At 37.5% G+C, this 20,685-nt stretch overlaps 4 protein-coding genes and 1 long non-coding RNA gene across 8 annotated transcripts; 3 read left to right on the plus strand and 2 right to left on the minus strand.

Annotated features, from left to right (window-relative positions):
• Positions 1-192: 192 nt before the first annotated feature.
• LOC120003824 (U-box domain-containing protein 62-like) lies at positions 193-4,902 on the minus strand. The gene is made up of 8 exons (XM_038852940.1): positions 4,190-4,902; positions 3,748-4,066; positions 3,295-3,376; positions 2,176-2,233; positions 1,500-1,588; positions 1,015-1,104; positions 859-929; positions 193-618 (listed from the first exon to the last, which is right to left on the minus strand). Exons 1-8 carry the CDS (start codon positions 4,722-4,724, stop codon positions 543-545), a joined length of 1,320 nt encoding a protein of 439 aa, XP_038708868.1. The 5' UTR covers positions 4,725-4,902; the 3' UTR covers positions 193-542.
• Positions 4,903-5,624: 722 nt separating this feature from the next.
• On the plus strand, positions 5,625-11,159 carry LOC120003832 (aminoacyl tRNA synthase complex-interacting multifunctional protein 1). The gene is made up of 12 exons (XM_038852949.1): positions 5,625-5,782; positions 6,203-6,304; positions 6,545-6,715; positions 7,098-7,163; positions 7,910-7,975; positions 8,242-8,373; positions 8,842-8,993; positions 9,093-9,183; positions 9,327-9,395; positions 9,737-9,828; positions 10,242-10,305; positions 10,813-11,159. The coding sequence occupies exons 1-12, from the start codon at positions 5,720-5,722 to the stop codon at positions 10,915-10,917; spliced, it is 1,173 nt and encodes a 390-aa protein (XP_038708877.1). The 5' UTR covers positions 5,625-5,719; the 3' UTR covers positions 10,918-11,159.
• A 211-nt stretch (positions 11,160-11,370) lies between these two features.
• LOC120003838 (two-component response regulator ARR17-like) lies at positions 11,371-13,966 on the plus strand. Of its 2 annotated transcripts, none has more exons than XM_038852962.1 (5): positions 11,371-12,941; positions 13,026-13,108; positions 13,201-13,278; positions 13,348-13,418; positions 13,510-13,966. In XM_038852962.1, exons 1-5 carry the CDS (start codon positions 12,845-12,847, stop codon positions 13,604-13,606), a joined length of 426 nt encoding a protein of 141 aa, XP_038708890.1. In that variant the 5' UTR covers positions 11,371-12,844; the 3' UTR covers positions 13,607-13,966. The 2 variants fall into 2 exon arrangements, with proteins under 2 accessions (XP_038708890.1, XP_038708897.1); XM_038852969.1 differs by having other exon boundaries at positions 13,505-13,643.
• LOC120003850 lies at positions 13,721-14,556 on the minus strand. 2 transcript variants are annotated; one of them, XR_005469386.1, is made up of 2 exons: positions 14,343-14,556; positions 13,721-14,206 (listed from the first exon to the last, which is right to left on the minus strand). It is a non-coding gene; the product is annotated as an uncharacterized LOC120003850 (long non-coding RNA). The 2 variants fall into 2 exon arrangements; XR_005469389.1 differs by having other exon boundaries at positions 13,721-14,249.
• A 976-nt stretch (positions 14,557-15,532) lies between these two features.
• Positions 15,533-20,310, plus strand: LOC120003814 (DEAD-box ATP-dependent RNA helicase 17). 2 transcript variants are annotated; one of them, XM_038852918.1, is made up of 10 exons: positions 15,533-15,692; positions 15,806-15,878; positions 15,966-16,075; positions 16,568-16,711; positions 16,998-17,106; positions 17,230-17,588; positions 17,666-17,739; positions 17,960-18,264; positions 18,919-19,165; positions 19,655-20,310. In XM_038852918.1, exons 1-10 carry the CDS (start codon positions 15,611-15,613, stop codon positions 19,898-19,900), a joined length of 1,749 nt encoding a protein of 582 aa, XP_038708846.1. In that variant the 5' UTR covers positions 15,533-15,610; the 3' UTR covers positions 19,901-20,310. The 2 variants fall into 2 exon arrangements, with proteins under 2 accessions (XP_038708846.1, XP_038708856.1); XM_038852928.1 differs by having other exon boundaries at positions 15,545-15,692; positions 16,606-16,711.
• The last annotated feature ends 375 nt before the right edge of the window (positions 20,311-20,685 follow it).

A 20,685-nucleotide genomic window follows, 5' to 3' on the forward strand; every position in this document is an offset into this window, starting at 1 on the left:
CTTTATTTTTCCATCATAGTTCTAGCTTAATTTATCTTTACCAACTAAGGGGTGACCGCTGTTGAAGGCTGCAAATCATGTATCACCTCTGGTAACCTAAATTAAACAATGTTGCTACCAAATTCCAATCTTCATTTTTCTTGTTTTTGTCCTTTCATGGTGGCACCATAGGAACCAAGGTTGAAGAGTAAGTAGCTCTAAAGGAGATTAAACATTGATATTTGTATAGCAAAACTGTTCAGAAAATTGAAACAAAAGTAACGGCGTATCAGTCACATTTCAGATATCATTCTAGGGTTACTCATATTACATTGCCGCAGCTGCTTCTATAATTTACAGTCTCTGAAAATCAGGACGTTTTCTTGTAAGAATAAAGTAGGAAGTGTACAAACAAGAACCCTTCCGAGCCACTACGTTAGGTCGCTTGTCAGAAATGTGGCATATTGGCATTGTTGTATTACTGGCTGTCTGCCCCTTCTTATATTATCCAAGTTAGAGCCAGTTTGATGCCATCTTATTTGATGTGGAGCTTCAAGGATGGATCAGTCGGGGACCTTTGCCAATGATCGATACTGCAATTTTACACTCTCTGCATTGTCCAATGTCTTCACTACATACCTGTAAATAATACCAGTATCAGTTAAAACAAGCCATTTGATCTCACTTTCCTGCTCTGAAAAAAATATAAGGATTCTAGGCATTCAATGGAGAGATAAAGCACAGAGTCTTCAAGATGTCGAGTGAATGAATATCGCATTGCATGAAAGTTATACTGGTGGGATGCCCATGCGAGTACTGTCACAGATTAAAAAAAAGAGAGCTTTTTAGCTAAAAGACTGCAGGGGAAAAGACACTAACCATCCATTTAAACATTGTGTTGTCACAATGGCCTCACGTCCAACAAATCTCTGCGGTGTCCTCTTGTTCCCCTGGTCCATTTTCACACGTCACTTCTCTCTATTATATTGTGAAAATTCATTACAAGCAAACTTAAAGAAACTTCGCTAAGAAAACCTTTATGATCACCCGGTCTGTCACGGCAAATGGAAACTGAACACCTCTGCCCCGTGGAGGATCCATGAGACCTGACTCGCCACCCTTATCCTACATAGAAAAGCCAGCATAATTATAAAAACACCAACATAATATGCAAGGCACAATTCAAGGAGAGTGATTAGTGGTATTTTCTCCACTTTAATTCAAGAAAAAACTGACAATCCAATGCAAACAGAGATGTTTAAATAGCACGCTAGTCCAGGTTACGAAAAGATACTTCACTATATCTGAGATCGACATGGCTAGTGGTTACAACAAAAAAAGGATAGGCCGGTCCACAGAAAAATACATCCAAGTACCCATACTAATCTGGCAGTTGGTTATCCCCCAAATAACAGCTCAATAAAACCACAAATGATGCACTAAATAAGATGTATGCTCAGTCATGCCTATATTTTTAATTTCTTTAAGGAAAGGAAAGTTGTGGTACAAAGAAGACAAACCTGGTCAAACCTTTCTTTGCGCCTTTTAGGTGAGCGGTAAAATTGTAACTCTTCTTCCCGGCGAAAAGCTTGAACAGCCGCTCGGAGAGCTACATATGAAACACAACCAGAAATTAAAAGTACCGCAGCACACGAGTTGAAAATTACTCTTATATTGAATATCACAGAAGTAAGCCATAATTATTTTTGATTTTTGATAGATAAATCTTCATCTATACTACATAACTCTTGGGTAGGTATTGAACATTATTTATTCTGGTCCAGCTGAGAAACAGTTTCAGCCTTTTGCCCTGGTTTTCAGGATTTTATTCTCTAACTTCCTTCGAGTTTCATCATGTGCCATTCATATCAAATAGGATATTTTAATTGAGCCAATTAGAAGCCAATCTAGACATTAGAGTCTATTTTGGGGCAACATTTTCAAGTGGTGCCAATGAAACAAGAATGCTGGTTCTGGTTTTTGTTATCAAACACGAACTAGCGCTTTTGGCATGGTAACCTTGGAACAAAGACAGCCATGACAAGAAATTAAAGCAAAAACTAATAGCAGAGGTACACAAATTGGTGCATAACACCACCAAACGTTATAAAGATGGCTAAATTCAGCATATTAATATGAAATGAAGATTATTTAAATACGTAATAGTCTAATTATAGACAGATAAATACAACTTACAGAGATTAGGAGATATCGAGTCTTCTGAAACAGGCTGTGAGCAAGTGCAGCAAGCTTTCTGAAAATGCAGTACAAAGATCAAAGAATAATAGCCCACACTCCACAGCTACAATCATACAAACAACCAGCATACAGCAGCAAACTACTTAAACAGTCCACACTAAACAGATACGAGCCCCTACACAGCAACCAAAGCAGGAAAAAAAAACCATATTGTGCAATGCAAAATGGTACAGGTAACCCACACAAATTCTTGAGCTTTCACATTCATTGCCACAGTGCAAAGGATTTATAACCATAGTCACGGATTGTGACACTCTCGCTTAAACAATCACATTATTTTTATTATATAATTCCCTTAAAATAGAAAAACATTAAGAGCTCTATTACTAGTTATCATCATGGAAAAATAAATAAAAGCCATGAAATCAATCACCAAGATCATAGAATATACAACAGAAGATTTATCCTAGGAAGTTCTTATGTCAGATAATCAAGTACAATGCTTATGTTTAGGGTTGCCAAATATGTATGCGCATGGGCTCTGCATTATGAATTTTCAAGCAATAAGCACTATGGTAAAAGGAAAATCCAATTCTATGGGAAGCCAAATATTAAGCATGACAGGTGGAAGGATGCAAACAGACAAGTGCCTTTTCAGAGTCAATTCCCCATCCCAGAGCAAATTAAAACTTTCACTTTACAGTTGATGAGCATAATTCTTAGATATGCAGAATAAAGTTTTCCAGGAAACACGTTAATCAAAATCGTGATTCGAGAAATAACTAAAGCCCTGTTAGAGGTAGAGTCTGCAATCTGCATCTAGTAGGAGGAGGTCTTGAAGTGCAGCAAGGAGAAATGGTTTAACTAATGAGCATGACGATTCAAAAAAAAGAAAGGTTTATGCACTTTTTCTTGGAGGCGGTGTCTTTGACTGCTGCATTTGGGCTCTTTTATTGAGTCTCCAAAACCAAGAAGTAGTTAAATTTTTGTCAACCAAACACCTAAAACTACATTTGCAACTCCAACGAGTGCATTTAAGGCATTCAAACTCAATGCCAAATGGACATTAAAATTCTTAGGGCAGAAATATTATATGCATTCCCAGTGAGAACTCACCGTTCTAACAATGTGCTGTATTCCACCACCTCCAAAAGAATGACCGCAAGGCAATATCATGGCATCGTCCATCAGAGTTCCACTGAATCCATATAAGACAATATAAGCACATGGTAAAAGCGAGAGAAGCAGAAACAAGATCCGGCAAGACAAACATTAGCTTCAGTAATTCTCTCTTTGCATCGCCATGGTGACTCATTAACTTTTTACCATTAAAAAAAGAAAAAAAGTATATTTGGTGTAATACAGGCATATAACACACCAAATTATTCTTCTAAGGCAATGTTTCACACAATATTTTCCATCAGCAGCAGATTTACCGCATAACAAATGGAGCCTAATCAAAGGTGGATAAAAAAATAACAGTTATTAATTTTCCAAGTCCAAAGCTACTGTCCCATATAAAAAGTCGAAGTTATGCTATCCAATTGCAAAGGAAAGTAGGAAACTTACGTGACAGGATCTGATAAAATAGTTCTCAAATTCTCCCCTGACTCGCTCGAAAATGAACCTTCCTTCCTCCCATTGAAATCGCACCCATTGTCCCCCACACCGATATCCTTCCGCCCACCACTAACACAGCCTCCGCGTCCAGAACCCACCTCCGCCCCCTGTAAATACTGAGAGTAGTACACATCACCTCCATCATGGTCCGCAACTGTAACTGCATTATGGTAAATGCCACCTCCCACCATCCTTCCATGTTGCTGACTTTGGACTGCATTACTCACATTTTGAGAGTCCTTCACCATCACCGACTCCCTACTTGACCCTGCAACATCAAATTACCACCCAAAGCACAAAAGGTTAGCACATCAAATCAGAAAATGAGGAAAAAGACGTGGTCTTGCTGAAATCGGAAATCAAAGACTCCAACTTTTCGCCATTTCATTACCAAAAGAAGAAAGGTGAGGCTTTTCGTTTCCAATATTATCCCTGAAGCTGCTATACTTATGTGCGTTACTGTTCTTGGCACCAGTAGAGCTTGGGGCGGTGTTGTTTCTGCTTCCATCATCTACCGTAGCTACAATTCCGTTGATCTCGTGATCGGCGTCCAAGTCAGCTTCGTCGTCATCTTCATCATCCTCATCATCGTCCTCTGATTCGTCGCCGCTAGGAGTGGCCGCGGAGCCATTGCCGAAAGACGCCCAATTTCGGGTTTCGGAAGGGATTTCCTGGCGGCGGTGGTCCGGTCCCTCGCCATAGATGCTGGTTCGAGGAAAAGAATCAGGTCCACCCTGAGAAGAGAAACCGGAGAACATCTTGTTACCGTCAATGAAAGCGGATAGTTCCCGGGTCGCCTTGGGTCCCGGATCCCCAACCCGGTGAGGTCCGCAATTGAAACGCAAGGTATCGTCAGAGAAGAGCAGCTGCGCGTGTGAATTTAGGCCGTTCTGTGAAGGTACCAAAGATACTTCCTCTGATGACATTTTTTCTTGAGAACAATTCAATAGAAACAAACCCTAATTTGAAGAATTCGACATCATTCAACTAACAAAATTGGGATTTTCGATTTCTAGAGCCAAGGTTTTGAAGGGTTTACGCTCCCTGATTGGGGAAAACAAACTCAGAAATAGAAACAGAGACAGAGAGCGGCGTCGTTTCACGGATGAAAACAACGACGACGTTTGCTTCCCGACAAGACGAGAATCCTTGGGAATTAAAAATGTTGACTTTCACATGGATTATTGTTGAACGTACAAGATCATGCCACGTCATTCAAAAGGTGAGGACTGTCGATGAATAACCCTTGATCGAATTGGTCTTTTTGTAGTTTTGTGTTGTCTATTTGGTATTGTTTTTGGGTTAAGGATAAGAAATTGATGAATATTATTTACACTACATTTTTTTCTAAATATATTTCATTCTAGTGTATTTTTAAAGGATTAATAGTAAAAAATGGGATGTAAATAATATTCATATAAGAAATTTGATAATGTTCTTCTTTTGTCTTTTGTCGGAGCTACAGTTATCTCCTTCGGTTGGTTTTGAATTCTGATAGGGGTGACATTTCACCAAGTCTGGACTGCAAGATTTGTTCTTCATGGACGATTGTCATTGGTATTTTATATCTATAAAAACGCATGTACAATGTGAGAGGAACTATGTTTTGTATATAAATCACTTGCATGGGTTCACAGACGACAAGAAAACCTATATATTTCTGTGTTCATCCACTAAGTTTGACCATTAAAGGACCTTTTGAGAAGGGAAGACTTCAAGTTGTCACAAGTTAAGACTCCAAGCATGGACTTAATATGGGCTAAATCTAATTCGTCGGCCCAAAAGACAAAGGGCCTAAAGCTTTAAGACGATCCAATCGGCTCCCGTCAACATCTCCTAAACCCTATCGATCAAAGTTCGTCTCTGTCTGAGCGACCCTGAGAAAACCCAACTCGGAGAAGAAATTGCTTTGCCAAGAAAAATGTCTTCGGAAAGGAAGGAGCTCATTTTGTCATCTCTCTGTAAACACCTCTTGTTGGATCCTGTAAGAGAAATATCACTCTACTATTTGTTACAATCACTCTGTGAGCGTGTGCTCGCTTTGAATTTGCAGTTTTTTTTTTCTCCTTAGTGAAGCTTAGATTTTTAATTTATGGATATATGGGATGACTGTTAAGCTAGTTTAACTTAGAGTTGCTTTATTAGTTTTTCATTATTTTACAGGTCTCAAGTTCTTTGTTTTGTATTGAAACAAAAGTAACTAGATTTTGATGCATTGGCAATTTTATAAGAGTAAGACATATACAAAGTGCTGCAATATGTGGCGGTTACGTTGCTTTCCATGAATATGATGAATTTTCACTGACATCTGCAAATTTGTTTCTGGTTTCCAAGACTCAGTCTTTTTTTTTTTTTTTGATATGATGAGTAATTGTTGCGAAAAATTGAATGTTGGTATCTGCAGAAATTGTTTTTGGGTGACATTGTGGAGAATGATATCAAGGGCATGTGCACAAAAGTTTTGAAGTCTTCGGGAAATGAGGCTTCTTTGAAATATAATGATGAGGTAAGGATGATTTAACTCACTCATGGTCATCTTTAAAGCATATGTACAACATTTATGCAGGAATGTAAATTGTTTTTGGATATATCAGGATATATCAGGAACTCTATATCTTAAGGAATGTTTTAAGAGGCCATGAAATCTTGGTAGTTCCATCCGGAATTTCTCACCAAGTTGTATTGATCTTGGTCAAGTGCAACTTTTCCTAACTTTGTTTAATCGGATCCCTAATCTTATATGCAGATCATGAAGTGGATATCTTTTGCCGAGAGTTTTCCTGATAACTCAAAGGAATGTGTTGGTGCTCTCAATGGGCTGAATGAAGAATTGGCTCAAAAGTCTGTTCTCCTGGGCAATGGATTCACGCCTTCTGTGGCTGACAGTATTGTTTATGCAGCAATACACTCTGCTGTGGTATTTGCATTATTCTTTTGCTCAAATTCATGCAGCATACAAAACTATAATGGATTCTTGGTCGGCTCGTCCTGTTCTTAGTGCTGATAGAAAGGGGGAGTCTGTCCTTTAAGACAACTCATTGCAAAGAGTGCTTAACTTACTGATTTTGGTTTCTTATATATTTATTATTTATTAATCATGCCCGTATGTGGCCCAGTGGTAGAGTTGCAATGGTGCAACCTAGAGGTCACAAGTTCAATTCTTGGAAACAATCTCTCCATATATTATGTGGGAGTAAGCTCTGCGTACATTCCGCTTGTCCCCGACCTCGCCTGTTGCGAGACCCTTGAGCAAAGGAGTTGTTTACCTTTTTTTAATCAATGAGTTCTACTATTGCTAGATTGGCCTTTCCAGTGCAGACAAGGAAAAGTTGCGGCATGTGATAAGATGGGCAGATTACATCCAGGTTGGCCACATCTTCGTTAGTCTCCCTCATCATCCATTATGTTTTTTCAATTGCAAACCATGAAAGGAAAAGTATCTGTTTAGGCACCCCATGTTCGCATTAGTTATTACCAGTAATTAGTAAAGGGTTTGCTGAGGTTTGAGTGTTTTTCTATTGTTGACCAGCAGGTCCAGCTTGAGTCCAGTTTAACTTTTTTACTGGATGATTTTTGTGATTGGTGTGAAGAGGAATGGTTCAAGCTGGGAATCAACATAGATATTGATAATATGCTCTCAGTTGGTTGTGCTCTAGGTATCCATGTAAAGATGCTGGTGTATCCCATCAATCAGTTATTGACAATTGCACCCATTTAGGCATCTTGTGTTCTCATGTCGCATAATGAAAAAAAGGACTGTAATATAATGAGACATGGAAAAAGTAGATGCCCTTGTCTGTCATGTATCAGGTGGCTGTTGATGTTGGAGGGGGTGTAAATATGCTATTAAAAACTGTGGAGATAATGTTCACTTGGTCCAATAATCAGACCCAGTCCCTAACAGTGCCTTGCAAGATTCTGGTCTTATTTACCACCTAGAAGTGACTGCTGTATGAGGTTCCAGTCCCCATCATTTTTACATTTAATGGTGGTTTATAGATTTACCAAGTTAGCATTAGACTCAATGATGGCTAATTGAATATTTTTTTCCTATTTTTGTGCAACTTTATTTTTGCTCAGTTGCTCACAAACTTCTGTCGTTAATTTACAGAGCAAGGAAGATTTCGAGGCCTTTTTTGAAAAGATAATTTTAAAGAAGAGTGAATTTGAACCTCTGGTGAGTTATTGACATTATTATGTTTTACTTCGTTGTTTGTCTTTAAGTTACTTATGGTATATTAAAAGATAGAAGTAGCTAGGAATGTGGCATCATACCTGCTAGTTGCAAGTTATCACCTGTCAATTACATGCAAATCCTTGCATCTGTGCATTTTGAGGGTACTTGATCTCTAGAATATTTATTTGCTTTTCCCCTTGCCCATGCTTCCTTGTTCCTTTTTCTCTTTTAATAATTGAGATTTTCTTGTCTTTCCTTTGTTTTAGTTTCAGGGTGCAAAAAGTGTAGCTAAGGTGGAAGTAGATTTGAATGCAAAGAAGACCGTGGAAGACAAAAAGCACGCAGATAAATCAAAAGATTCAAAACCAGACTCGAATATAAAGAAAAGTGATGCCGAGGTAAGTTATATTTATCTGCTACTTTTTTTTCTTCCCATTTTCCCTTGCTGATTGTAGATTTACAGTATATTTTCTTGCTGTTATTGATCTTTTCCTCTAAGTGAGGTAGTATACCCTCTGTGGAGTCCTTTGCAAAGAAATCATGGATTTACTGTTGGATTTCAGAATCAGATAATAGCATGGGAAAGCTTTGTGAAGCCGTTGTAGTGAAAAAATGAAAAATAAGATCCTTGTGGAAATAGTACAAGAATTTTCCTTTAAAGGTATAGCAGAGTAAGAAGCTACTGGCTGTTATAATTACATAGATGTTTACACATCAGTCCTTTATAAACAATAAGTTGGAAAATAATGTGTTTTCCTTAAGTTATTTGTATTACTTGGTGTGGCTGCACTTTAAATCCTTTAAAAAGACCTTTTTATCTTGGTACACTTCTTGTACAATATTCTTATTTAGTTTGGAAGTTCTAGAAAAAGGCTGCAAAAGGTAAAGAAGCTGCTCAAGAAAAGAAGAAAGCACCAGAAGCAGATGCAGTTGATAAAGACAAGGAAGTTGGTGTAAGTTTACTCAGCATACAGGTTGGACTCATTCGCAAAGCATGGAAGCATCCGTCTGCTGATAGGTATGGTTTCAAACTCCTCCATCTTTGATCTGGCAGTCGTTATATTCATTTGGGAAGCAATTTGTTAATTTCCCTGTTCCAAACTTGTCAATGATGTAGTTTACTTGTCGAGGAGATTGATGTTGGAGAAGCTAAATTGCGGCAGGTGGTTAGTGGTTTGGCAAAGTATTGCACTCCAGAAGTGTTGACGGTATGATTACTTTTTGATTTGAAGGAATGAACTGCTACGCTTGTATTTTGTTTACTTGGCTCCATCTTTAGTCATAAAGTTTTGGATTTTTGAATACGAAGCTCACTTCAAATGGCCCTCTAATGTTTGCATGTATGATGAAGAATCGCCGTGTTGTGCTGATTACAAATGTAAAACCCGGAAAGCTGCGGGATGTGATGTCTGAAGGACTGGTAATCTTTTTTCTACTGTTCTCATTCAAATCATCTCTACACATGCTTTGTTAAAGATAGAAAAAATATTTCAAATCCTACAAAGCTTTTTTGCAGTTAGTTTTGCTCAATGTGATAAGAATATAAACTTGGATTTAAAAAAATATGGATGGTTGTATCATTTGTCCTTGCACTTATTGAATAAACTGGTCTGAATTAGAATAATTGTCACATGTTTTATGTAGTTATGGAAATTTATATATTTTATGTCCTTCACATGAAATACTCACATAGAGTGTCTACTAAATTATAAATTAAAGAGCTTGATCACGTGATGCTGCAATTTCAAATGGACATTTCAGGTGCTTTGTGCTTCTAATGATGATCATACTTTGGTAGAGCCTTTGCTTCCTCCAGAAGGGGCCAAAGTTGGGGAACGAGTTTCATTTTCTGGGTAAGCTTGGTAACACATTTTTTATTTTAAAAGAAATCATGGTGTATATATTATAGAAGCCAACACATATCACGGTTTAACTTTTAGAGCTAAAATGTATCAAGACCACGTACTGTTTCATGGTCCTAAGAAAGAAAGACCCTCTGCATTTTCAATAGTGGCAAAAACACGTCTTGTGATCAGAGGAAGGTCAAATAGACCACCTCCATTCATCCCATTAGTTTCTTAACATAATCCAAGCTTCTTATGGGCAAAGTGATCTTGTTTTGATCCTCACCTGAAGAGACCTAGAAACCTATTTCACGCACATGGTCTAGAATATATGTGGCTATTACATTGGTTATTATCTTCATTTCCTTCTCCAATATACATGTAATATCGATATCAAATTGAATTGTTAATGTTTCATCCAGGATTGATGGAAAACCAGAGGATGTTTTGAACCCAAAAAAGAAACAGCTAGAAAAGATTACACCGGTATGTGTCCTGTTCTGGATTGTGGATGATCTTTCTATTTCACGAATTCCTGTAATACAGAATGTTAGCCTGCTGCTTGCCTATGTTTGCCATATTACCTTGGTTGACAAAACTTCTGAAACAATATCACAGTTTAACTTGGTTGGTGGTTGGGCAGTTTGTTTTTTTTTTTTGGTTAACTGGCTGCTGCATATGGGAATCAACTAATTTCTTGATTTGACCTATTATTAACCGTAGCTGCTAAGATACAAATACAATAGTCATATCATATTGACCCTTTCTCCTTCGCAGTAGACGTAATTTAATGAGTGTTAAGGGGGGTAAACACAGAAAATTATAATTTTAGACCTTGTAAGAAAGTTGGATGTCTTCATGAATGATGTAGTTGAGTCATTGGATCCTAATATACTGCTGCCTTACCACGTTATAGTTCCATTCCCTTCAATAGCTTTCTAATAAATGCCTTAATTCTTCTATTATCTGATCGTGGGTTTTCTATGGGCGCAGCATCTTTTCACCGATGACAATGGCGTAGCAACATTCAAGGGGATACCATTTATGACATCTGGTGGACCATGCAAATCCTCAATTCCAAAGGCAAGCATCAAATGAGTGATCAGTTGGCCATGCAAACTAAGTCGTTGAGTGATCCAGATTCCAGATGTTTTGGTTTCAGTTTAAAGGTTTATATGTTAGCTGATGAGATCCAGTCATGATTTTGATTTGCCTAGATGAGTTAATACTTGGTCTTTTAGCATTTCACATACAACTAACTGATGATGCTGAAAGCTAAAAAAACATTATCCTTATTAATGGAGGCCAGGCTTCAAATCTTGGCTGGTTCCTATTCTCGATGCTGCTGTTTGTCAGTGTGTGATCCTTGTATTATATGTTAACCCATTTGGGGCTTCAAACTAATCAATTGAGATATTTCTTTATGAAATCTTAGTTTCGTGGATTTGTTCCACTTTCGGGCCCTATCCACATGGGCTTCGGCCTAGATTTACATGTCGTCAATGTGGTGAGGACCCACTCAGGCGTCTATCTCTCCCTCAGGCATCTTTCTCTTTCCTCTCTCTCTCTAGACGCACGGGTATGTTGTGGTCCTTCTCTCCTGCTGATCATGGGCCAATCCCCCACATTACTTATGGTAGCCATCACGTGCAAAACTAGGTTGCAGACTAGGGGACCATTCATGCTCTAAATGTGCACAGGGACACATGCCACTTCATGCTTCTGGAATGCTTGGTGGGTCTCTGTACACTTGCAGTTGCAGTCAGTGAAGTAATTGGGTGTATGGAACTTGACCAAACTCCCATACATGAAATGAAAGAAACAGAGTATCATATGCTCTGTTCATTATTTTATCAAGTTTAGATAAGGTAGTGAGCTATAGCTATGTTATTTCATGGACACTCTCTCTCAAATATATCCCAAGGCATCCCAATTCCAAATATTTTACATGTGACTAAAATCAACTTTTGTTCTCATCTTCTTTTTTTTGTTATTATCCAGACAGTCCAACTCTCCAAGACACCTTCAAAGGGGAAAGGAATCACGAGAATTGTGAAAATGTAAAGGAAATCAAAATCAGATTAGATTAGATTCTGTTAATGATATTCCCACATGGGTTCCTCTGCTTAAAGCATATCCACCTAGTCTCTCTGCAATCCGTACAACTCTGCAAATACAAAGATTCTCTATTTAGTCAACTTTCCCTAAAAAATTTATTTTCATCCTACATAATATGAATATCTGTCCAAAGAGATTGTGCGCGTGATAATGGATCTGGTAAACCAATGTAGGAATCGTTTCATATCATAAAAAATCAATTAAATTAGATTTTCTGCACATTATTTATTTATTTTTTTTCCCTAAGAAAATCCCCTCTTTGTTGTTTTATCAAGAAATTTTTTTGGGGTATTTGTTGTGAAGCTCAGCCTACGTTGTTTAGAAGTAGAAAGATGTTTGGTGGTTCAAAGACCCATAAAAAGTCCAGTGGTTGTTTTGTATAACCAGAGAGAGGATTTTTGCAGGGAAGAATGCAGATATTAGATATTGATTCTGTAGGAGATAGAGAAAGATGGGATTTTGTGTAAAAATGGGACTGAATCAAATCAGTAGGCAGAAACCCAATAAGGATCACGAAATATCAGTGATCTACTTTGATATTATCTCTGGTAGACAGTATGTGAAATGGGACAATTTTGATACTTTCTCATTTTCTTTCTATGTTTGTTCTCCAAGTGTTTGCACAAATACCTAGCTCACCAACCCAACACCACCGTCTTTGTTGTGGGTTTCTTCTCTCTATAAATACAAACCATTATTACATTCATACATCTCTTGTGAGTTTGTGGTGTTTTTACTAGGGCTTTTGTCATTGTACTTGCTTTAATAGTTATTGTTTACAGGCCTCTTTCATTGCTCCTTCTGTACTCTACTGGTCTTTATTTTGGTCTGTTCTTTTTGGTTTGAGTTATTGCTTGGAAGAGAATAGTGTTCTGGTTGGTGATCTTCATAAAAGGAGAAGGTGGTGATGGATAATGGAGATCTACCCCATGTTTTAGCAGTCGATGACAATCTCATCGATCGCAAACTCGTCGAAAGATTACTCAAAAGCTCATCCTGCAAAGGTATAGTATAATTCCTCCCCATGAATTGAAAAACTCAAAGCAGGATTGTTGACATGTTATTATGATAATATGGTTGTGCTTCAGTGACTACTGCAGAGAATGGACTGAGAGCATTGGAGTATTTAGGCTTGGGAGGTGATGAACAAAACACCATGGATGGAACTACTGTAAGTTAAAAGTTTGACCTTTTTTCAGTTCAACATATATTAGTAATCTGACTTCTAATTCGAATTTTTATCTGTATTTTGTTCTGTTGCAGACATCAAAAGTGAATCTGATAATCACAGATTATTGTATGCCAGAAATGACAGGCTATGAGTTGCTCAAGAAAATAAAAGTACAGTGAAATTCTCTGACAAATGCAATTTCAATTTGGTTCTGTTTGTGCTAATTTGTCTCTATTCAGGAGTCTCAAATCATGAAGGAGGTTCCAGTTGTTATCATGTCATCTGAGAATGTCCCAACTCGTATTAACCAGTAAGTTCTAATGGATTCAGTCTGTCTTTTTCTTCTTCTTTTTTTTTTAAATTTGGTTCTTGCAGTAACAGTCTTTTGATTTCAAGAATAGGTGCTTAGAAGAAGGAGCACTAATGTTCATGCTGAAGCCTCTCAAACAGTCAGATGTGAAGAAACTAAGATGTGATTTGATGAAATGCAGAAGTTGAAGGAAACCCAAAAAAATTTAAGACTGAAAGTATCAGAAAGACAACCCCCCTGTAAAAGATTATCAGGGTGACAACCATATGCCATAGAATGGAAGCTTCAGGGCATTTCAAATGACCACTCAAATCTTTTTTTTCCTTTTCATCTGAAATAAAATTTCTGGAAACTTTGTCTTTCCCACAATGGATATTCAGCATTACTTCAACAGAACTTGATTTTACTTTTTGCTCCACTTGGCTTATAAACAAGTAGTTTCTTCATCACCTGACAATCCAATTGGACCTAACCATCATCTAAGAACAGCAAAAGAAAACATAGAAGATGAATTGGAATGTGTTTACATCAATCAAAACCATAAGCAACAAAGAATAAGGAGGGAGGGATCAATCAAAATGTCTGTGGTGGTGATGTTGGTGCCTATAGTCATCGCATCCAAAGCACTGCAAGACAGGGTAAAATGTGACAAACAAGCATCTCCCAGCCCCTCTAAACAAGCAGGAGAACGTGAAACAACAAGCCTTACATGATCTTCTCCCACTCTGGTTATGGTGGTGGAGGTTCCTCTTGTCCATCTCTGTGCCCTCACCAAATCTCCCCAAACCCTTCAAAAACCAGAATTACAACGACCCAGATGAAGAACCAGCACTATGGTAATAGTTAAGACCATGAAAAGAGATTATTAGGCAAGGAAACAAGGGAACCCCAATACAGAGATGTAAAAGAAGCAATTTTTCTTACCTTAAATTTCTGGGGATTGGGGATTTGATTTGGCTTCTAAAGAGAGCAGAGACAATCGGAAAGAAAATATTCGGATTGCTTATGGAGCTCAAAATTGTTGTAAGTATCGAGTAGATAGCGTCATTAGCGTGTGTTAAATGCTAAGTACGTGTTTGGTGCTCCTAATTACCCCAAACAACCCCTTACATATAAAAAAAAAAACCCAAAGAAACAACCACATACGCTGCAATGAAAAATGCTTCAAAACAATGTTTTTTACTTTAATTATTTTCTAAAATATTCTTATCCCCCAAGCTTGAGGAATCCTCGCAAATTACAAAAAAAAAAGACATTATAATCATATATATATATATATATATGTAATTGATTGAGACTTCATAATACAAACTTAAATAAGGTGAAACTTAATTGACACTAATTAAAAAAAAGAGTCATATTTGCTACTGTTATCAGTGTTATGCATATCAAAATGGATACCTAATTGACATTTCTTACACGAAAACTTGGCAGATATTAAAAAAAAAAAAGGTACATATAGAAATTGACATAACTTATAATGGCTTTCATTTTATGCCTACTACTATTGTAAGAAATGGAACATCTTGGAAGAAGAAACAAAAGGTTGGTCTCTGGTGTAATTTAAAAGATTAAGAAAATGATAGCAAAGTAAAAGATAGTAAGAGATTCGATCATACATATCTCTCTCCTGATTTTGGGAGTTCTGCAATTCCTTAAAGTATACCATTCATATCTAATGGTGGATGAAAAGTCAAATAAGTTTTAAAAAATAAGAAAAAAATATGGTGTGATGTGATACAACTTCCAAACCATTGAATTCAAATTATATAATCTACAATTTTAAACAAATTGTGAAACTCTCTCTCAAATCCATTGTTTGCTACCAAGACACAGGGACCTAAGTGGAATATTGATGATATTTCAAGGGCAAAAGGGAGATGTAAAAGAACCAAAATGCTAATTTTAATTAATTAATTATAGAATGCTTTTGATGGATAATTAAGATGTAATACAACTTCATAATTAATATGGCCCAATGGCCCATGGACTGAATGGTTACGACCCAGACTGCACTTTTAATTTTAGTGGACCAGACTTGGTGTAATAATTCCGGCCCATAATCAGTACGAAATTACTAAAACTGAAAAAAAAAGAAGGGAAATAGCAACCCGGTGAAGCTCAATAGAATTAGAGTATCACCGTCGTCGAAGAATCTCCCGTAGGGTTTGTAGTGGTTCGGTTGTACCGATATGAAGGAAGAGAGCCAAATATTCGCGTCATGCTCCTTCTCCAGTCTCGGCCTTCACTCCACCTTATGCGACCAGTTACGAGGTCTTTTCTGTCTCCGCTCTCTCTCTTCATGGCTTTGCTATTATATGATGTTGATAGCGTTGTTTTTGTGGGGTTTTTTTTTTTTTTTTTGAAAATATTTGATTTATTTGCAGAGAGGATGAATTTTGAAGCTCCGACTTCGGTACAGGCTCAAGCTATTCCAGTCATCCTCTCTGGCCGCCATGTGTATCCTTCGCTTCAAGTATCTTGAGTATATTTTTGGGATTTTGGTTTGATGTTGTTTGTTTATGACGCTTAACGAATCATTGGTAGACTTGTTAATGCTGCTACGGGTACTGGAAAGACAGTAACATATCTGGCTCCAATTATTCATCACTTGCAGAGTTGCAGCCCTCGTATTGAGCGGTCTCATGGAACTTTTGGTATGTGAATTGGGAACTATCTTTGTGTAGAACTATCTTTTTGCATACAGTTTGTTACGTGGGCGAGAAGCTGGGTTGTTACTTGTTATAGTTGTTATCTTTGAACAAAGGACATTACATTTGGGATGATAATAGTTGGAATAAAGATTAAAGAACGTCATGGACATAATTCCGTAGAGGAATGAATGGTTCTTGGTTTTGTTTCTCAATTCCTGAAAATCTTTTCATCTTTTTGGAGTGGGTTTAATATTTAGAGTGGTTAAATTCTTTTTTAGTTTGGCTTGTATGTGTATGATTTTGGGCTTTTGTTCGGTGAATCTATCGCATAATCTTGATGGATATTGTTAAACCCTTATGCTGGTAGCAGGACTTTGAAATCTTAGTTCTCATAGAATTTGGTGCTGACTAATTGACAACTCATTTTTGCTGCTGCAGCAATGACTTGTTTTTGTAGTTTATGAAGAACTTATTAAATTGATATCTCGTTGACAGCGTTGGTACTTGTGCCAACGCGTGAGTTATGCATGCAGGTTTATGAAATTCTTGAGAAGCTATTGCATCGTTTCCATTGGATTGTACCGGGTTACGTGATGGGTGGTGAAAACAGGTCAAAAGAGAAAGCCAGGTTGCGCAAAGGTGTGGAGCTCTCTGCTTTTGTTACCATGAATTGGCACTCTGACGTGTGGTTTTGCATTTTCCTGATATTTAAATCTAGCAACTTGTTGAATTGTTTTGCCTTTTGAATCAGTCTTCGTGGAGGATGCTTGTCTGGTTTATGTAGCTTATGTGTCTTAATTAAGAGCAAGCTCGATAGAGATGTGTCAATAGCATAGGAGAACAAACAAATACTTTCTGTTATCTAAGCTATCGAGGAGCTTGTCCTCAATTGAATGATGAGGCTTTTTGTTGGTCTTTCTTTTAGGTATTTCCATTCTTATAGCCACTCCTGGACGCCTTTTGGATCACTTGAAGAATACCTCATCATTCTTGCATACAAATTTGCGATGGATAGTTTTTGATGAAGCAGATAGGTACCTATCATTGAAAACTTAGTTGCATTAACATCTTTAACCCTTTTGTGTAGGATTTTTTTAAGTGTAGATATACTATCTTCCATGACATTTGCACTTGACCTTTGATGTACATATTAACAGAATTCTGGAATTAGGATTTGGCAAAGAAATAGAAGAGATATTGGACCTTTTAGGATCAAGGCAAAATGGTGCTTCTGGAAAGCAAAATGCAGATTCAAGCATCACAGGAATGCCGAGGCAGAATTTGTTATTATCAGCTACCTTAAATGATAAAGTGAATCAACTTGCCAAAATTAGTTTAGAGAATCCAGTTATGATTGGTCTTAATGATAATAAGATGCTACTAAATGCAACAATTGAACAAAGTGAGCGTCTATTATCCGGCATAGATGATGAAGTTGAACATCCAAATAAGTCACTAGGCTCTTCAGTTGAAGAATACAAGCTTCCAGTTCAATTAGTGCAGCGATATGTTAAAGGTATGGGTCGACTGAAGTTTTCTCTTGGAGGCCTTCATAGTAATATTATGTAAGAATCTTGCTGCTTTTTTTTGCAGTACCCTGTAGTACGCGGCTTGCAGTACTTCTTTCGACTCTAAAAGATCGTTTTGATAGAGAAGCTTCCCAAAAGGTAAGGCCTTGATTTCCAATCTATTCATTATAGTGTATATTCATTTGGAGAATTGTCTTACCGTTGCCCAACTTTGTATGTTTAACTCTTTTATTGCATCCCAAGTTCTAGTTTCTCTTGGTACTTTTTGGATTTGCTTGTCATTATGCCCTTTCCTTAGTGTGAAGCGATGATTTTTCTTCTTGGACTTTACAATTGCCTTCACGTACTCATTTTACAGATTGTGGTATTCTTTTCCACATGCGATGCAGTAGATTTTCACCATTCACTGTTGAGTGAATTTAAATGGTCACCTTGTTTACAAACCGAAGCAGAAACCAAACAAATGTTTTTGAGCTGCAAAATTCTGCGGTTACATGGCAACATGAAGCAGGAGGACCGAAGAGCCACTTTTCAGACCTTCAAAACAGAGAAATCAGCTATCCTGCTGTCTACGGATATTGCTGCTAGAGGCTTGGACTTTCCAAAAGTTAAATGTATTATACAGTATGATTCCCCAGGGGAGGCTACTGAATATGTGCATAGGTATCTTCTTTTGTATATGCCATTTCCTTAATATCACCTTATTATATTCTATTTTCTTCCATGCTATAATTTTGTTGCCGCCCATAATTCTGGCACTGTCTATTCAGTTTGTGTTGTTTTTTCTGTTTTCAATGGACATGATCTTCGTGCTCATGACTGCTATGGTTGTCCAGTTTTTTGAGTTCTTTTAATCTGAATTGTCTGGATTTGATAATTCTAAACTACCTAAAAATAATATCTATTGAAATCAAATCTTAATGGTTGAATTTATGGAACTCTTTTTTTGTGTGTGCGTGCGTGCGTGGTTAAAGTTGCAATGATTTTGTGATGTGAAGCTTGTTATCTGTCCTGACAGCAGAAAATTCCCTGGGCTTTTCTGGAACATATGAAAATTTGGCCATTTGAAATGTGAATGTTAGAAAGAATAATGTTTGAGACCCCCCAAAAAAGTGACCCCCAAAAACCCCCATTTAATGTGGAGTGTTGGATGTGAAGTGGGCCCTATATGTGTGTTTTTAATCAATGGCTATTTTAATGCCACATAGATTTGGGGGACTTTTGGGAATCAAATTTTGGGGGTCTTTAGGATTGTCCCTTTAGAAATTAGGACCAGGGTCCATAAGAGCTTGATGGTATTTCTAATCCATTATGCAGGGTTGGTCGGACGGCTCGATTGGGTGAAAGAGGAGATTCTCTGCTTTTTTTGCAACCCATTGAAATGGATTATTTACAAGACTTGGAGAAACATGGTGTATCATTATCAGAATACCCCCTCTTCAAAGTGTTAGATAGTTTCCAATTATATGGTCAAAAGCATCGTGGAGGAAGATTTGTGTCTGCAGAGTGGCATCCTTGGTTACTAGCTCTCCAGAAGGAACTTGAATCATTTATCTTCGCTCAGGTAAACGTTCTGCAGAATAATTTTTGTTGGTATTAAAACATGCGCTTGCTGTCGTACTTGTTGCTTTGCATTGTAGAACACTCAATGTTATATAAGGTGTTGAGAATTTTGACATTCTGAACAGGAACAAGTGCCTGATACTGAAACTAATTTCATATGATGATCATTGCGAGTTAAGCTATCTAACGAAGTACTATGTGCTGAGTTAACTTGAACGGACAATTGTAATGTACTGTGCTGTTCTTTCCAGTTTCCATGGACAAATTGTGCTAACATGGCGAAGTTGTTGAGGAAATTGCAATTTACGATGGTTTAATTTGTCAATTTTTGTCGCATACTATTTATTGACAAGGAGAATATGCACATTATTCGGACTGCATTTAGTTTCTCATTTCTCCTCCTTTTTGAGGTAGAGTTGGGGTTTGCATTATTTCATACTTAAATAGTTGAAGTTCTGAGATTAATGGTTGCCTTTATATCTTTCGGCAGACAAAGATGAAGGCGCTAGCCAAAAACGCATTTTGCTCGTGGATTCGTGCATACACTGCCCATCGTGGTGAGTTGAAAAGAATTTTCATGGTGAAGAAGCTTCACTTAGGTCATGTTGCAAAAAGCTTTGCATTGAAAGATACTCCCTCTTTTGTTGGAAAATCATTCCAAAGCCAAACAAAGAAAAGGAAGATGGATCAAAAGCATAAAGGAATGTCAAAGAAGAGGAAGATTATCCGTAAATAGCCAAGGCAGGACATGAGGGAGCTTCGTGCTTGCAAGTCAGAGATAATTATTGGTAGTTATACAATTGCAGAAGCATTTTGAGCCGTTACAACATGCAAGAGGGCTTATCATCAATTTTCCTGAAGTGGCCCTTTGCGCCCCATACCCCTTGACGCAAGGTCAAGAATTCAAATCCCTCCCCAAAAAAAGCTGTTGGAAACCGAGATTGGCGATGCCAGAATCGAATCTTTCGTACTTTTACTTTGTACTTATTTTTGTTCTTATACGGAGGATCTGTCATACTTCTATAATCCTTATCGTGGCGCATTTTCAAGGGGATTACATATTTATGTAATGCAAATAACCTGATAGTGTCCATTGTGACCAACTTTGATGAGTAATATTCATGTAAGAGCTTGTGTTGAAAGAGAGGGATGCAGTTAGATTGAACATGGGAACAAGGTTGATATTTTCTTCTCTGGAGAAGAATCATCACCAAGAGCAGTTGAAATCTATGAGATCTTGAATGTGCTGATGACTTATGTGACGCAATTATTAGAATATGAATTGAACTGGAAACTGAAACTGTCTGGTGTTGGATGTAAATGCTCGAAGGTCACAATAACTTATCAGAGGAATGTGTCAATAAGCTGAATAATAGTACTTACCGTCAGCAAGGGTGTGGATGTCAGGTTCTGCGACTGTAAGACAAAGTTACTGGTTACTAGTTGTCTATTGAGATTTCCATAACAAAAAAGTACACTATTCTTGCACTGTTGCCAGTTATTCAAGCTGCCGAGTTGTAC

This window comes from Tripterygium wilfordii, chromosome 1 (genome assembly GCF_013401445.1).
Source record: "Tripterygium wilfordii isolate XIE 37 chromosome 1, ASM1340144v1, whole genome shotgun sequence".
In the NCBI taxonomy this organism is placed as follows: domain Eukaryota; kingdom Viridiplantae; phylum Streptophyta; class Magnoliopsida; order Celastrales; family Celastraceae; genus Tripterygium; species Tripterygium wilfordii.

What these genes read in the sequence shown, in the direction of transcription:
- LOC120003838 (XM_038852962.1), top strand. Translation starts at nt 12,845, where the DNA reads ATGGATAATGGAGATCTACCCCATGTTTTAGCAGTCGATGACAATCTC. An exon ending in ACACCATGGATGGAACTACT is followed by an intron (nt 13,109 to 13,200) that starts GTAAGTTAAAAG and finishes GTTCTGTTGCAG; the next exon opens with ACATCAAAAGTGAATCTGAT. An exon ending in AGTTGCTCAAGAAAATAAAA is followed by an intron (nt 13,279 to 13,347) that starts GTACAGTGAAAT and finishes GTCTCTATTCAG; the next exon opens with GAGTCTCAAATCATGAAGGA.
- LOC120003832 (XM_038852949.1), top strand. Translation starts at nt 5,720, where the DNA reads ATGTCTTCGGAAAGGAAGGAGCTCATTTTGTCATCTCTCTGTAAACAC. An exon ending in AAGCATCCGTCTGCTGATAG is followed by an intron (nt 8,994 to 9,092) that starts GTATGGTTTCAA and finishes TCAATGATGTAG; the next exon opens with TTTACTTGTCGAGGAGATTG. An exon ending in GAACGAGTTTCATTTTCTGG is followed by an intron (nt 9,829 to 10,241) that starts GTAAGCTTGGTA and finishes TGTTTCATCCAG; the next exon opens with GATTGATGGAAAACCAGAGG.
- LOC120003824 (XM_038852940.1), bottom strand. Translation starts at nt 4,724, where the DNA reads ATGTCATCAGAGGAAGTATCTTTGGTACCTTCACAGAACGGCCTAAAT. An exon ending in CTCGATATCTCCTAATCTCT is followed by an intron (nt 1,589 to 2,175) that starts GTAAGTTGTATT and finishes TTTCATATGTAG; the next exon opens with CTCTCCGAGCGGCTGTTCAA. An exon ending in CAGACCGGGTGATCATAAAG is followed by an intron (nt 930 to 1,014) that starts GTTTTCTTAGCG and finishes AAAATGGACCAG; the next exon opens with GGGAACAAGAGGACACCGCA.
- LOC120003814 (XM_038852918.1), top strand. Translation starts at nt 15,611, where the DNA reads ATGAAGGAAGAGAGCCAAATATTCGCGTCATGCTCCTTCTCCAGTCTC. An exon ending in GCGGTCTCATGGAACTTTTG is followed by an intron (nt 16,076 to 16,567) that starts GTATGTGAATTG and finishes TCTCGTTGACAG; the next exon opens with CGTTGGTACTTGTGCCAACG. An exon ending in GTTTTTGATGAAGCAGATAG is followed by an intron (nt 17,107 to 17,229) that starts GTACCTATCATT and finishes ACATATTAACAG; the next exon opens with AATTCTGGAATTAGGATTTG.